The sequence below is a fragment of the Haliotis rufescens genome, unplaced genomic scaffold (genome assembly GCF_023055435.1).
Source record: "Haliotis rufescens isolate VD_foot unplaced genomic scaffold, xgHalRufe1.0.p SCAF_19, whole genome shotgun sequence".
In the NCBI taxonomy this organism is placed as follows: domain Eukaryota; kingdom Metazoa; phylum Mollusca; class Gastropoda; order Lepetellida; family Haliotidae; genus Haliotis; species Haliotis rufescens.
Window position 1 is genome coordinate 1,428,000 of NW_025963879.1, and position 16,367 is coordinate 1,444,366.

The 16,367-nt window shown below is 41.4% G+C and overlaps 1 protein-coding gene across 2 annotated transcripts in view; it reads left to right on the forward strand.

Annotated features, from left to right (window-relative positions):
- Window positions 1-9,206, forward strand: part of LOC124113014 (formin-like protein 3) — a 43,421-nt gene extending 34,215 nt beyond the window's left edge. For both annotated transcript variants that reach the window (XM_046473247.2, XM_046473246.2), the window contains exons 16-19: window positions 571-733; window positions 1,905-2,008; window positions 2,892-2,975; window positions 8,244-9,206. In XM_046473247.2, coding sequence (XP_046329203.2) covers window positions 571-733; window positions 1,905-2,008; window positions 2,892-2,975; window positions 8,244-8,348 — 456 coding nt within the window. In that variant the 3' untranslated portion in view covers window positions 8,349-9,206. The remainder of the gene's footprint in view (window positions 1-570; window positions 734-1,904; window positions 2,009-2,891; window positions 2,976-8,243) is intronic.
- The last annotated feature ends 7,161 nt before the right edge of the window (window positions 9,207-16,367 follow it).

Consider the following 16,367-nt stretch of genomic DNA (forward strand, 5'->3'; position numbering starts at 1 on the left):
AGTGGTAGAGCGTCCGCCCGGAGAGCGGAAGGTCCGGGGTTTGATCCCCGACCGCGTCATACCAAAAGACGTTAAAAGATGGTACTTGTTGTTACCTTGTCTGGCGCTCGGCATAAAGGGGCTAAAACAGGACTGGTCGGCTCGGAGTCAGTATACTGTGTCTGAGTGGGGTATTCATGTTAAACTGCGGCATGGTATCTCAGTGAGCTAGCACTATAAATCGGCATCAGTCCGGACAAGTACAAGCAGCCACACACACACACACACACACACACACACACACACACACACACACACACACACACACACACACACACACACACACACACACACACACACACACGATGTTAAACCCCATCTCACCTCACCTAACCAAAGTGATGAAGGTCGTTTACCACATTGCTGAAACCTTACGCACGGGTATTGTGCTACAAATCATAGAAACATAATCAGTGCCAATCAGGGATCATATCAAAGGAGCCTTTGGGGACTACCCCACACCCACCCGACCCTTCCCCTATGAGAACACTACAAGGTGTCCTGTGAATGTCATCTTATCTGTCGCTTCAGGTGCTGGATATCAAGGGACGCAACCCTCACTACACCTTACTCAACTTCCTGGTGGAGCAGATCAGACTGACCAATCCACCACTGTTAGACTGGACTTCCGGTATGAAGCACGTGCAGAAGTGCGCAGATCTGTCAATTAAGGCTGTCGGCGCAGAAGTTGAAGGTGAGAGAGAATTCGATCCCTACATGATTGGTGGGATTGGTCACGCCATAACGAAGACATGAATGTTTTAAAACACAACAGGTTGGGATCACGGTTAATATCGGTCGCTAGTACTTTTTGCTGTAAAGAGACGTCTAAAATACTTGGCTGATTGCGTGTACAGACGCGGGCCTTTACTCATGATTCCAGTCACTGGCTTGTTACCCGTGAAGATCCGGGGTAGAATAGGTCGTTAGCAACCCTTGCTTTCCATAACAGAATACTATGCTTGTGGTAAGAAGCCACTAACGGGATCGGGTGGTCAGGCTCGCTGACTTGGTTGATGCATGTCATCGTATCCCAATTGTGTGGATCGATGCACATGATATCAATCACTGGATTGTCTGATCCAGACTCGATTATTTACACACAACCGGTTTATCAGTCGATTATTTTACAGGCCGACATTAAGCTGGAATATTTCTTAAACAACTTTCACCCACTCAATAAACCATGATCAATATATTACAGATAGATATGGCCCAGTCGTCGAAGGGGCCACAATTCGCTGTGCAGAGTTGCGTCCCTTGGGTGTGCCAGTAACCTATGCATGAGGGTTCGAACCTCAGGTTCGCCATGTTTCTGGGTTCGATGATACTTGTGCTCTTGGGTTTCGCCAAAGTGATAAATGTCTAAGACCTGCATCACTTCGCGCTTTCCTCCCTCGTCAATCTGACACGCCGTGATATGATTGAAATACTGTTCAAACTTCGGCTTAATACACAATGTAAGGACACAAGTGGTCCAGTGGTGGAAGCCCCCAGACTTCGCATCGTCCCATAATCATGCCAGGATGTGGCCGAGGGTTCGAATCCCGGTCCGAATCTATCAGCACCATTGTCGAGCTCATGGGTTTCGCCAAAGTGGTAAACTGCATCACTTTATTCTTTCTACCCAGGTTAACATGACATGTCAATATACTACCCCAAAATAGAAAAGGAACACCCGACTCTTTCATATGACTATTGGTTAATCTGCCATGCCGTGACAGCTTAACTATAGTAAAATGAAAGAATCGGGTGTCCCTTAACCTCTTTTGGAGTAGTATATAATCAGAATGATGTTGAAAACGCCGAGAATGTAACTGGCTCACTGTCAGGTAGATTGTACATTCTGTTATTGTTTTACACAGTGCTGAAGAACGGCATCAACAAGATCAAGAGGAACCTGAAGGCGTTACGGAACACACTGTCCTCCCCGAGCAAGCAGGAGAAGAAGCATATGTCCGATGTTCAGGTGACAAGACATCGTCTTACGTAGGAGGGGTAGTCTAGTGGTTGAAGCGTTCACTCGTCACACCCAAGACCCGGGTTCGATTCTCCACATGTGTGAAACCTATTTCCCCGCTTTGATATTGCTGGAATATTGCTAAAAGCGGCGTAAAACCATACTCACGTAGGAACTGTCAGGGAGCACTAAAATAAGATATGATCCGGCATTTACGTGAAGCACGGTTTAGCTCGATGTTCGAAACATCCGACTGATAAGACTACTTTCACTGAAGTTATAAAAATGATCATACAAAGTTCTTGTTATCACCCTAGTGGGGATGCGGGTTGTGACAGATTCCGAGAACTCCGTTACTTGTCGTAAGTGGCGATTTACATGGGTCAGGTGTCCTGAGGCTTGGCTGGGTGCTTGTCAACGTACCTCGACGGCGTCCGGTGTTCATCAACATATCCAGCTGGGTTGTCTGGTATGTCTCGTATGTCAACAGGTCAATATAGCTGGAATATCGCTGACAAACCCATCCTATGGTATTGATAGTTTTAGGAGTCCAATGATGCATTTTCAAACGGTGCATTTGGATCCGTTGGTAAACTTCGACATCATGTGTCCTCTGAAAGTATCCCAATTTTCCCGTAAATGGAGACGTAAGATGGGGCGGTCAGAATGTGTGACCTGGCTGATTGTGTAGCATCGTACGGCGTGGAATTTTTCAGTTTTCGGGAGTATTCAAATCACCGTTTCCTGCAAAATTCAAATCACCATTTCCTGTCTGTAATCTCAGAAATGAAAATCTTGGGTCCTGTCAGTCTTGTACATATCCCCCCCCCCCCCCCCCCCCCCCCCCCCCCCCCTGTTGTTACGTTACTATGTATTATTTCACCCACTTCAGAATCTCATCACGGAGTACGAGAGAAAGATACAGAAGATGGACTCCACGTGTGCAAACCTCGGGAAAAAATTTCGCTCCATTTTGGTAAGACAAATGTCTTTTGTTTCAATGTGTATACTTTTTGTGGTCGTTTTAGGATAGGTATGCGATATGCTCCATATGCACGGTAATGACAGGCATATTGATTAGTGTACAATCGGCCCACTGTTGTTCTCATACTGGGAATGTAACAGTGGCGTCGGAACGTGTTGAGACCCGGGGGACACCCCCTAAAAAAATATTTGTGACCAGTGGTGGGTGCATATTTTTTTACTGTCACCTGGGTGGGCCCATATATTTTGTTGATGGAGGGTCAGTGGAATGTCTAATGGACATCTCATTTAAGTAGATTCTAAATACGTATGGACGGCCATCTTGCTACAATAGTTTATAGATTCAAAATTAACCACAAACGATAACGTGACTGTGTTCAAGAAGATTTGTTTGTCTTAAGCCAAATTCTAACGGTAACCAGTTGTGACTCGTGAGTTAGCACCAGTAATTTTCATATCTTAGACAGGACATGTAGTATGTTGATGTCATCTTAATACATGGCATTCGTTTTGAAATAGCTTTTGTAATTTTGTTTATGCAGAAATTTGTTTTCTAAGATTGAAATTTGCATCTGTGCGAAATTAAGCGCTTTCAAAGAAGAGAGTTTATGAGCTAATCAAAGTGATCGGAGAATACATTTGCAGCTGACTACATATTTCACATTTCACACTAGTGTATCAGCAGAACGCCTGTCAACAGGGATTAACTGAACAAGAAGCATGGAGACACACATTAATTTGGTTGCAGAGTTAAAATACAAAACTGCTAAAACCCATGATCAGTTGAAGACTGGCGATCAAAATGTTGCGTTGCATCCAACTGTTCTGGAATCGAGAACACGTGCAAATCGTGAGAGAACAGTTTACACATTCAATTTTATTTCGATTTATACATTTAACTTTGTTTAAAGGGCAAGTAAACACAATATAGAAACTTTGCAGATTGTAATACTTTAGGGACTCCTTAATCACAAATGCCTATCCAAAATTAAATTTGAAAAACGGTAGCAGATGATTAAAAAAATTGTCGCCCAAACGAAAATATCCGCAACTTGGATTAAAACGGTTTCCGGTGTTTGTAGCGCTGCACAATTTCAACGATCTGTCGGCGCCTAGTCTGCCCGCTCCCACCTCGGAAATTTTAATCGCTTCACTGGGCTCTTCTGTCTGCTCATCCGTTTGATAACCGTGTCCACAACTTATGCTATGAATTAGTAACAGCATAGCAGATGCCTTCATTTGTCTTCTCAGTTCTCAGTTCTATATTAACCCTTAAGCATTAAAGACTATCGGTGGTTAGTAACAATCGTTGGGGGTAACCCCTGACACGGTAGACATCGTCTTCATGACAGTGATGAAGATATAAGGAGTTTGAACAGCAAAGGCTTATACTAAACTTTCTTAACATGTCAGGTCTTTAAAGACTAAAGGGTTGTTCCAACAGTATTGTTTGGTGCACATATTCCTACACCTGCGTAAAGTGGACACTTAATTCTTCTTCCATATCACTGGGACACGTTGTGCAGTTTCTGTCTTGAACATCAATACGCTAATACCTTATAGTTGTTAGGCCAAAATGTGTGAACAAAAATATGTTATGTGTGCAGAAGGGATAAAGTATAAATATCAACAATTTTTATATTTTTTAAATTATACATTTGGAAGAACTTGTCAGTTGACTTCGAATAAACTGAAAGGCATGATGTATAATTCTCAGTTTCATTAAGGGTAAATGACCAATGTCCAATTCTTGATGACACCACATTTCACCATAACCGATATGCCCGGCTCTTTACGTCACGGGATTCACCATCATCCTATGGACATCCATCGCCGCCACGTAGGATACACTTACCAGTTACTAACACGTTGCTCCAATGTTTAATAATATTGTACATTCTTTTATATTGTAATAGGCAGCGACCTAGCCTAGCATGCATGAAAAACTTTTAACACCTAATAATCAGATACAGAAAACAACATTGTAATCGTTCTACATCATCTCTCTTGCTGTAGGCCAAGTTAGCTGATGGGTAACATAAAACACTACCAGTGTAACTGTGGAACAGTCCCTTGCTGTAGGCCAAGTTAGCTGATGGGTAACATAAAACACTACCAGTGTAACTATGGGACAATCCCTTGCTGTAGGCCAAGTTAGCTGATGGGTAACATAAAACACTACCAGTGTAACTGTGGAACAGTCCCTTGCTGTAGGCCAAGTTAGCTGATGGGTAACATAAAACACTACCAGTGTAACTGTGGAACAGTCCCTTGCTGTAGGCCAAGTTAGCTGATGGGTAACATAAAACACTACCAGTGTAACTGTGGAACAGTCCCTTGCTGTAGGCCAAGTTAGCTGATGGGTAACGTAAAACACTACCAGTGTAACTGTGGGACAATCCCTTGCTGTAGGCCAAGTTAGCTGATGGGTAACATAAAACACTACCAGTGTAACTGTGGGACAGTCCCTTGCTGTAGGCCAAGTTAGCTGATGGGTAACATAAAACACTACCAGTGTAACTATGGGACAATCCCTTGCTGTAGGCCAAGTTAGCTGATGGGTAACATAAAACACTACCAGTGTAACTGTGGAACAGTCCCTTGCTGTAGGCCAAGTTAGCTGATGGGTAACATAAAACACTACCAGTGTAACTATGGGACAGTCTCTTGCTGTAGGCCAAGTTAGCTGATGGGTAACATAAAACACTACCAGTGTAACTGTGGAACAGTCCCTTGCTGTAGGCCAAGTTGGCTGATGGGTAACATAAAACACTACCAGTGTAACTGTGGAACAGTCCCTTGCTGTAGGCCAAGTTAGCTGATGGGTAACATAAAACACTACCAGTGTAACTATGGGACAATCCTTTGCTGTAGGCCAAGTTAGCTGATGGGTAACATAAAACACTACCAGTGTAACTGTGGGACAGTCCCTTGCTGTAGGCCAAGTTAGCTGATGGGTAACATAAAACACTACCAGTGTCACTGTGGAACAGTCCCTTGCTGTAGGCCAAGTTAGCTGATGGGTAACATAAAACACTACCAGTGTAACTGTGGGACAGTCCCTTGCTGTAGGCCAAGTTAGCTGATGGGTAACATAAAACACTACCAGTGTAACTATGGGACAATCCCTTGCTGTAGGCCAAGTTAGCTGATGGGTAACATAAAACACTACCAGTGTCACTGTGGAACAGTCCCTTGCTGTAGGCAAAGTTAGCTGATGGGTAACATTAAACACTACCAGTGTAACTATGGGACAATCCCTTGCTGTAGGCCAAGTTAGCTGATGGGTAACATAAAACACTACCAGTGTAACTGTGGAACAGTCCCTTGCTGTAGGCCAAGTTAGCTGATGGGTAACATAAAACACTACCAGTGTAACTATGGGACAATCCCTTGCTGTAGGCCAAGTTAGCTGATGGGTAACATAAAACACTACCAGTGTAACTATGGGACAATCCCTTGCTGTAGGCCAAGTTAGCTGATGGGTAACATAAAACACTACCAGTGTAACTATGGGACAATCCCTTGCTGTAGGCCAAGTTAGCTGATGGGTAACATAAAACACTACCAGTGTAACTGTGGAACAGTCCCTTGCTGTAGGCCAAGTTAGCTGATGGGTAACTTAAAACACTACCAGTGTAACTGTGGAACAGTCCCTTGCTGTAGGCCAAGTTAGCTGATGGGTAACATAAAACACTACCAGTGTAACTATGGGACAGTCCCTTGCTGTAGGCCAAGTTAGCTGATGGGTAACATAAAACACTACCAGTGTAACTGTGGAACAGTCCCTTGCTGTAGGCCAAGTTAGCTGATGGGTTACATAGAACACTACCAGTGTAACTGTGGAACAGTCCCTTGCTGTAGGCCAAGTTAGCTGATGGGTAACATAAAACACTACCAGTGTAACTGTGGGACTGTCCCTTGCTGTAGGCCAAGTTAGCTGATGGGTAACATAAAACACTACCAGTGTAACTGTGGGACAGTCCCTTGCTGTAGGCCAAGTTAGCTGATGGGTAACATAAAACACTACCAGTGTAACTGTGGGACAGTCCCTTGCTGTAGGCCAAGTTAGCTGATGGGTAACATAAAACACTACCAGTGTAACTGTGGAACAGTCCCTTGCTGTAGGCCAAGTTAGCTGATGGGTAACATAAAACACTACCAGTGTAACTATGGGACAATCCCTTGCTGTAGGCCAAGTAAGCTGATGGGTAACATAAAACACTACCAGTGTAACTGTGGGACAGTCCCTTGCTGTAGGCCAAGTTAGCTGATGGGTAACATAAAACACTACCAGTGTAACTATGGGACAATCCCTTGCTGTAGGCCAAGTTAGCTGATGGGTAACATAAAACACTACCAGTGTAACTGTGGAACAGTCCCTTGCTGTAGGCCAAGTTAGCTGATGGGTAACATAAAACACTACCAGTGTAACTATGGAACAGTCCCTTGCTGTAGGCCAAGTTAGCTGATGGGTAACATAAAACACTACCAGTGTAACTGTGGGACAATGACAGTAGTGTCTCGGTATTGAGACAAAGAGACTTGGTAGTGTTATATGTCGCAAATGTTGCCTTAGACCTTGTTCAGATAACTACTTTTCAGCAATAATAACTTATTATTATAACTAAACATACTTTTCAGCAATAGTAAACATTGTATTAAAAGTAAACATAATTCCCAGATGTGTAAAGCTATCAACGACACCAACCCTTGTTTCATCATAGGACCACTTCACTCGCCAACTTTCCTTGAACACAACAATGTTTGTTTTGTGGGTGTTTTAACTTCCCATGATTTTGAATACTACTGAATAGGGAAATTGATATTCGCAACACCATCGCAATCAATGTTTCCACTTTACTTTCCCTTAAAGACTATTTTTAAAGAGTGCATTCAAAAACGTACCAAAGTAAATAAAAAACATAAATATCACAATAGCACAGGTTTGGGGTTATTGGCTAGTTCTTTTATCTACAAAAACTAACCCGCGTAGATCAGGGCTAGAATAGGTCTTCAGCAACCCATGCTTGTTGTAAGAGGTGACTAATGGGATCGGATGGTCAGGCTCGCTGACTTGGTTGATGCATGTCATCGTACCCCAATTGCGTGGATCGATGCTCATGATATTAATCACTGGATTTTCTGGTCCAGGCCCCATTATTTACAGACCGCCGTCATATAGCTGGAATATTGCTCAGTGGGAATTAAACAACAAACAAACAAAAAACATACACTAACTACTATGGCGTATTTTCAGGCATATTATGGCGAAGCTTCCAACCGGACGTCCGACGTCTTGTTCTCCAGTGTGGCCATGTTTGTGGACAAATTTCAAACGGCCAGAGACAAAGTAAAGACCTAGCTACCTGACGCAACAGGCACCGCCGTGAGTCAGACACATTTACCACGTGACAACCCATGCATGTAACAATTTCCAAACAGAATATTCACAAACAACTTTGGGGAGTTCACTGTCAGAGAACTTCGTCACACGTTGCCAGAGTTAACCAGCGACTGTGCCGCAATCGACGGAGTGTGTGTTACGGAGTGAAGTGTATTCCCCACGAGAACAACGCCAGAAAGTGTAGTTGAAGTATTAACAGACGACTTAACACAGGGATGACTCACAGACGTACAGTGGGCGACGGAGTTTCCAGTGAGGACGCGGTTCATTACACTTGTGCCATACATCCAGTGTAGGGCTAACAGACCAAGAAGATTCCCCAGACAAACACAACCAGCGTACCGTAAATCCATGTAGTGGGCACGGATGGTCCAGTCGTCTAAGGCACGGCGATTCGCTGTGCATAGTTGCGTCCTTTGGGCACGCCAGAAACCTAAGATTGTCGGTTCGAATCCCGGTCCGTCCCAATTATTTTTCTAGGTTTGTCATCACCATATCGTGCTCGCTGGTCTCACCAAAGTGGTAAACGTCTAAGACCTGTACAATTTGGGTTAACTCCCACAACAAGCGGCGTTAAAGCAGCGTTAAACCAAACTCACTCACTCACTCACTTTATTCAAGGATGTGTTGTTGTCTTTAAAGAGGCTTTTTCTCATTTTCGTTTCAAATGTCTCTTTTCGATGTGTTAAAAGATGTATGGGAACAGATAAAAAGTTATAATAATTCCTTATTATCAATTATATTCACCGCCTAAATTGATAATGGCACTGATAAAACTATACTCTCCTTAAAACGATAAACCTTGAACATATTTGACATCATCATTTTATTTCCATTTGAACACCCGTGAAGACCTGGATTAGAATTGGGCTTCGGCAACCCATATTGTCATAAGAGGCGACTAACGGGATCGGGTGGTCAGGCTCGCTTCGTTGATGCATGTCCTCGTATCGTTATTGCACAGACCGATGCTCATGATAACAACCACAAGATTGTTTTGCCCAGACTCGATTATTTACTGACCGCTGTCATATAGCTGGAATATTGCTGAGTGCGGCGCTAAACAACACGCAAACAAACCCATTTAACGTTCGCCCAGGCGTTTATAAATCGTCAGGACTTCGAGTGTCTGTACACGCTACGTTCCTCCACCACGTGTGAAGACATAGGTAAGACCCGCGAAGATCCGGGGTAGAATAGATCTTCAGCAACCCATGCTTGCCGTAAAAGGTGACTATGCTTGTTGTAAGAGGCGACTAACGGGATCGGTGGTCAGACTCGCTGACTTGGTTGATGCATGTCATCGTATCCCAATTGCGTGGATCGATGCTCATGATGTCAATCACTGGATTGTCTGGTCCAGACTGCATTATTTACAGACTTCCGTCATATAGCTGGAATATTGGTGAGTGTGGCGTTGAAACAACAAACAAACAAAAAATACACATTGCTCCAATATAAAAATAAATCCAAATAGATCCGAAATTAAAATTAAGGAGTCTAATTCATTTCAGTCAATGTGACTAAAATCCAGCCTCATATTTCAGGCAATATGTATATTGATTAAAATATTCAGCCAATATGAACATTGTCTGAGTGAATCAGTCAATATATATGTATATATATTTATATGTAACATATACACGGCTTCAGTTCATTAACTGACTTAAGACCACTCGGGTCTGGCAACAGGACTAGGTCACATGGTGACGCTACTTAACAACGACCTTCTTAAAACTTTGGAACAATATTCCCCTCAACATCAAAAGTGCCAAACATATCAACCAATTTAAGGGACTGATAAAAACCTATTTGTTCCAATCCGCCTATACAACTCTCAGTGAAGGCTCTCTTTGACCATACGACTCGTGCAAAAGCGCCTTAAAGCAGATCCAATCTGGACATTGACGCTATATAAACTTTATCTATTATTATTAGTATCAGTAGTAGTATGATGATGATGATGATGAAATAGACATGCGCCACTACGACACCGCATATGGACCGTATGTGTAAACGGGTGATGGAGGGTAGTTGTGCGTACGAATCGTGAAGTATTGACGATGGCGTCCATTGAAACATTTACCATACGCCGAACACTGATTAAGTGATGCCTTGACAGTCCTTGACAACACAAAGCAAACCATTAGTTGGATTACGACAATTGCCGTGGAACATTTTTGATGAATGAATAAATACAACATACGTGATGGTATCGGTGATTCATCTTGCTGAGTGTTTTCGATGTGGCTTCAGTGAAGCAGACGTCACTATCAGACTGCTGGTCCCCTTGTACTGCCGTGCTGTATTGTTTGATAATCAGCTTCAGATAAAAGTTAAAACTCCCATGCAAGCTTTCAACAACTCATTACCATACGTGTTGTTTGTTTATGTTGAAAGTATTTTGATATGTAAAGGGATATACACTTTTGGTAGCAACTAGCTGTGTGCTGTGAATGAGGTGAAATGGGGTTTAACGTCAAGTTTATTGCAGTTATATAGCGACGTGTGTGCGTGCGTGTGTCTGTGCGTGCGCGCGCGTTTGTACTATTCTGACATTCTTAATTCTGCCAGATTTATAGTGCTAGAGATACCAGGCAGTTTTACATCCGGTCAGTCCGTCTGCACCAGGCAAGATAATAAGTGGATCGCAAAAGGGACGGATCCCGGAATCTAAGAAAAGAAAAGAAGGTGGGGCGGGGTGGCCATTTGGCCCATTTATCACTTCAGTGTGTAAATGTGTGTGTGTGTGTGTGTGTGTGTGTGTGTGTGTGTGTGTGTGTGTGAGGGGGGGGGGGGGGGGGGGGGGGGGGGGGAGTGTGTTCCACCCAGAAACCACATACACATCATGTAAACCATTATTAACTTTGCCATCCCAGTCCCCCACCCTAAACACTGTATCCCCCACAGCGCACCACCGACCTTCCGCTCTCTAGAAAGACGCCCTGTCCACTTAACATCGGAGGCGGCTATGATGTTAATGAAGTAAAATGCTATCTTCCTTAAATGTTTTATCCGCTCACTTTTAATCAGTTTAACAGGATTAAATTGAAGAAATGTTTGTTTAAATTGAAGAAATGTTTGTTTAAATGGAAGAAATGTTTGCAACACTGAGATAGCTTCACATACTCTAACACCACACGTCGTTTCTTTAAGCTGTACCCAACCAAACCCTGGTCCTTATTTTATTCAATTCCACTTGTTTCACCATCAAAATACGTTATTTAGTAAACTGTCGGGCAAAATAAAGTATCCACTTGAACATTGGATTTGACCAAACAATTACAAACGTTATCGAAACGTTACTAAAAACAGTCACCGAGACACTGCACACGTAAGATCTGACATTCGTATCAAATAAATCACCATCCAAAAAACGTTTCTTCTTTGTTTCATTTTAGCCACCATGAAACATGGGGGTACACTTTCTTTGACCGGCTTTTAATATGCCACCAAGCATTTAGAAAATTCGTCAGTGACCTGTTATTGCTCCTCGATATATTAAACACGATGCCCTGGCAACTGCCGCCCAAAAAACTACCCAACACCCCTAGGAAAATTAAAAATTAAAAATTATTTTGAATTTTATGTGTGGGATTGTAAAATTGTATTTAGAACAGCCACACCCACCCCTCCCCATATCATACTTATATAGTTTTTTTCTTCCAAAAACTTGATACTCGTCGGTCCCGTAGCCCCAGTAAGGGGGTGATTGTATTTTCCCTTCAGTTCTACTGTTCAACCAGGAGCATCAATTGTTGGATACCATTCATGTATTGAACTGTATATACTGTTATTCACGTACATGTTGCATTAATAAATATCTAAAATACAGATGCTAAATCATAGGTGTGGTGTAATCAAATACCTGCGCGTGCGCGTCATTCACCCCATGATTGCACAGTGTGTAGCCGTACCTTGGTGGAAATGGTTTAACACTGGCAATATCGGAGTTCATTTGTCCATTTGTGACGCAAACGTCGGGCAAGGATAGCCTCCGAAGGGGAATCTAGATCAAACTGATCACCTCTGATTTATTGATTTATGAAGGCAGGGTTTGTGTACTGACTTATATATCATACAATATACGTTTCCGAACGACCTGCTGTGGAAGTGTCGTCCGATCTTCACGAACAGAGGTATCGCAGTCAAAGATCGCAGTTTTAATGAGATTGTGGTAGAGATACTAGTACCTATGTCAAGTAGATGATAAATGTACCGGAAAGTCGCATCAAGTAATAAAAGAATTTGATATCAATAATACAAACATGTCTTCAGAAAGGATAAGATTTATGGGTGAACAACTTCTTTATTACAATTAGGAGCGACGTTTCGGTGTAGGTTCTAACACCGTTATCAAGCAAGTTGCAAGTTGCTTGATAACGGTGTTAGAACCTACACCGAAACGTCGCTCCTAATTGTAATAAACATGCTAGATAACGGTGTTAGAACCTACACGGAAACGTCGCTCCTAATTGTAATAAAGAAGATGAACAACCGTTTAGAAGGAACTTGCTAGATAACGGTGTTAGAACCTACACGGAAAGGTCGCTCCTAATTGTAATAAAGAAGTTGTTCATCCATAAATCTTATCCTTACTGAGTACTCCAACTTCTAAATGCCCCACAAAGAAGTTAAACATGTCTTCATTGATACTACAACTTCTGATGCCAGTGCTGATGTGCCTTGATGCTAAATGCTACCGACGCCACAGAGCGTTTGTGCTCGGAAAGGATTGATTCACTGATCAACACGAAACGTTAACCTTTCCCCTGCCTGTTTTATACATACGAGTCTAAAGTAACCGCTAATTTCCGTTTGTAAAATCAAGTTATCGCTTTTGGTGGATTTTGAAAGGTCACCTTTGGTAGCCAATGGCGGCGTTAACCAAATATCGCAAGTCTCAGGGGAATCAGTTTCCGGGACGTAATGAATTATATATCCAGTGGCTTTGCTCGCCGCCGTTTTGAATGAATAATTATTGAACACAAAGTAGTGTTTCTACAAATCTGAATAATGGTATTGTCTTTGGCAGTCAATTATTTAAGCTAAAGTATTCACAAAGGCAAAATTTTCAGTGCAAAAGATTGAGGACCATATTGTCAAACACTGAAGTTTGAAAACCAAACAGTCTCTCTAAATCAGAACAGGATACAAGAAAATGACAGATAAGTGATTGACTTAATTAGGTTTATATGGATAGGCTTGGGATGGTTATTCACGTTGCAAATGCAACACCTAAATTGTGTTTAGTCCTGGGCATGTTTGCCAGAAAAACAACATCAAGTGCAACAGAGGCTCTCATATGTATTACTGATAGCTGCACATCTGAGGCGACGACGTACGGTTTGTGAAGATATTCGTCGAAGGCCAGAGCTGCTTCTTGCAGTCACTGTTGCTGGCTGGAATCGATTTCGTAGGTGTGTTGTTCGAATCCAGTTGTCTTGTCTATTATTGGTTACGGGTGGCCTGCCAGTCCGAGGATGGTCTCTGACTGCATTCGTCTGTTGCCAACGTTGCCATAAACACCAAATGGCGTTTCTGTGGACGTTAAATTGTCTCGCAACATCACGTTGACTCGATCCTGCTTCAAGCCTACCAATGGCACGCAGACGCTCATTTTCGGACAGGCGTGGCATTTCGTAATGTTGAATTGTGTCTTTGTTCGTAATTTGTGTGGATATTTCTCTATAAAGTGTGTCGGTATTTCCAGTGTTTAGTAGCTCATTGCCGGTCTTCTTTGGTAGTATCACAGTTGTTATTGTCTCAGTATAAAAATAGCGATACAAGGTAGAAGAAATATTCACTCATGAAGAACACAAAGAGTTAAATGATTTATTGATCCCAGATCAGCAATACACAGTACAGTCTCTTAGACAGAATGATCACACACGCCTGCCAATGAACATTCTCAACAATATATTGTATCAATGAATGGTAAATTATAAATGATAAATAAATATATCGAGTGCACTTGTTCCTAAACATTTGATCCTGTGTTTAAATAATAAATCAAACACTACGTGTACATATAATGTTGATGAAAAGATACATCCTCTACCAAATAAAAATATAAATGAGAAAATGCATATCAACCTGTAAACAATCACAATTTGCAGACCATGATTCTGCAATTCCGTGATCGGAAAGATTTGCCGTAAACGTTACTTACCGCAGAATAGCAGAAAAAACATGGAATTTGCCTCTCTTTATTATCAACCAATACACAACTTGTCACTATTTTCAAGCTTTTGATCGATGCTCATGATATTAATTACGGGACATTAATCCAGACTCGATTATATACAGACCGCTGTCATATTGAAGGAATATTTCAGAGTGCAGTGTAAAACAACCAACCAACCAACCAATCAAGCTTTTGGAATAAAATTTTGCACAGTGACCAACCATTTAACATGCGATTCAAACATACAAAATATGAATCCTACAATAAAACATTTGAAATAATAATTCTCAAACGTTCTTGTGGGATGACTACATAAACTGTTTTCATCTAAACATAAATGTTCATAAGTGGCACTATGCATATTTATTTGTATAATGTTATGTCTTAAAAGTCAAAATGTAAAAAAATGAGTTTGTATCAATTATTCAGTGGGAAATGATTATGTTATAACCGCAGAATTGTGAAATCTGAGCCCTAGAATTTGGATATTTGTTACCAGGATTCGTCTGGGGCTGTACAAAGAATATTTACCACTGAAGCCAAACTTGGCTTTCTTGGTATAACATAATACTCTCTCACACATTCAGTAAAAACAATCTGCTATTTTTCATTCAGTGTTACCAAAAGCCATAATGTTGACCTAAAAATCAACAACTTGTGCATGTATTGCTAGAAACAGTTGTTGTTATCAAAGAGCTACTCTGCATCTCTGGTTTCATTGAGACCAATCAGCAGAAACAATGATTGCAACATGAGTAGCTAAAAGCAGCATATGAAAACTCAGTAAAATAATATATCAATGTCACTTACTACATCACAGAACCATGAAACTTAACAATAATTAATGCCTTTATGATATTTCAAAGAGGATGTCCTTGGTGCTTGTCAACTACCCCAACTTGAACACTGTACCATAGTGGTTTCAAAACGCCTCTAGGAAAACATTAACAATCTAACAATAGGTCTTCTGGTGGGAGGTGAGTGATTAAGTGTAGAAGCCTCCCATTTCAATGGTTTACTGTGAGTCAGCCAAGCTGCTGACATTCAGTGATTTATATGGATAAACAAAGATGTCAACATAAACAGTTCACCATTAGCTGATCATTGATCTGGTTTAGGTGTTTCACAATGATGGTCTCAGGTAATGGGTTTGCCTCATACAATTGATTGTTCCGGAATAACATTTGCATTGCTTTTACAATAACCCACTGCAAAGTAATACAATGTCAAATACAACTTGTAATCACCCAAAAGAGATTGCATTAGGGATCAACCGTTATATATTCTCGAGGGGGTCCTGGAACACTTCAAAAACATAAATTGTCTCTGAAAATGCTTGAAAAAAAGCTAGTCTGCCACAAAACATATATTGTTGCAACGTGGTTTATGTTTTTTTACTTAGACTCATAGTTTTAATTTTTAAAAATAAAAAATCTTGTTTAGCTGCGGTAGCTGAAAAAATATATATTCTCCACACAAAATCCCAAGTCACTCCCCACCCCCTATAATGTTATAAAAACTTTAATAATGGCTGTTCATATTGTACATACCTTCCCTATTAGTAGAGAACCCCAAGTGTCAGGAAAACTGCTGTTCAATGCAGAGTTTTTTACCTCAAATACTATATCAAACTGGACTTGCAGAAAATTATGTTTAATATTGTAATGACTTTGGAATGACCTTTTTAACTAAAACAAATTTCCAAAGCTAAACAGCACTAACTTCCAAAACAACTTTAAAGAGACCATGTCATTCTTTTATCAGAATATTTAGATAATATATATTAAAGT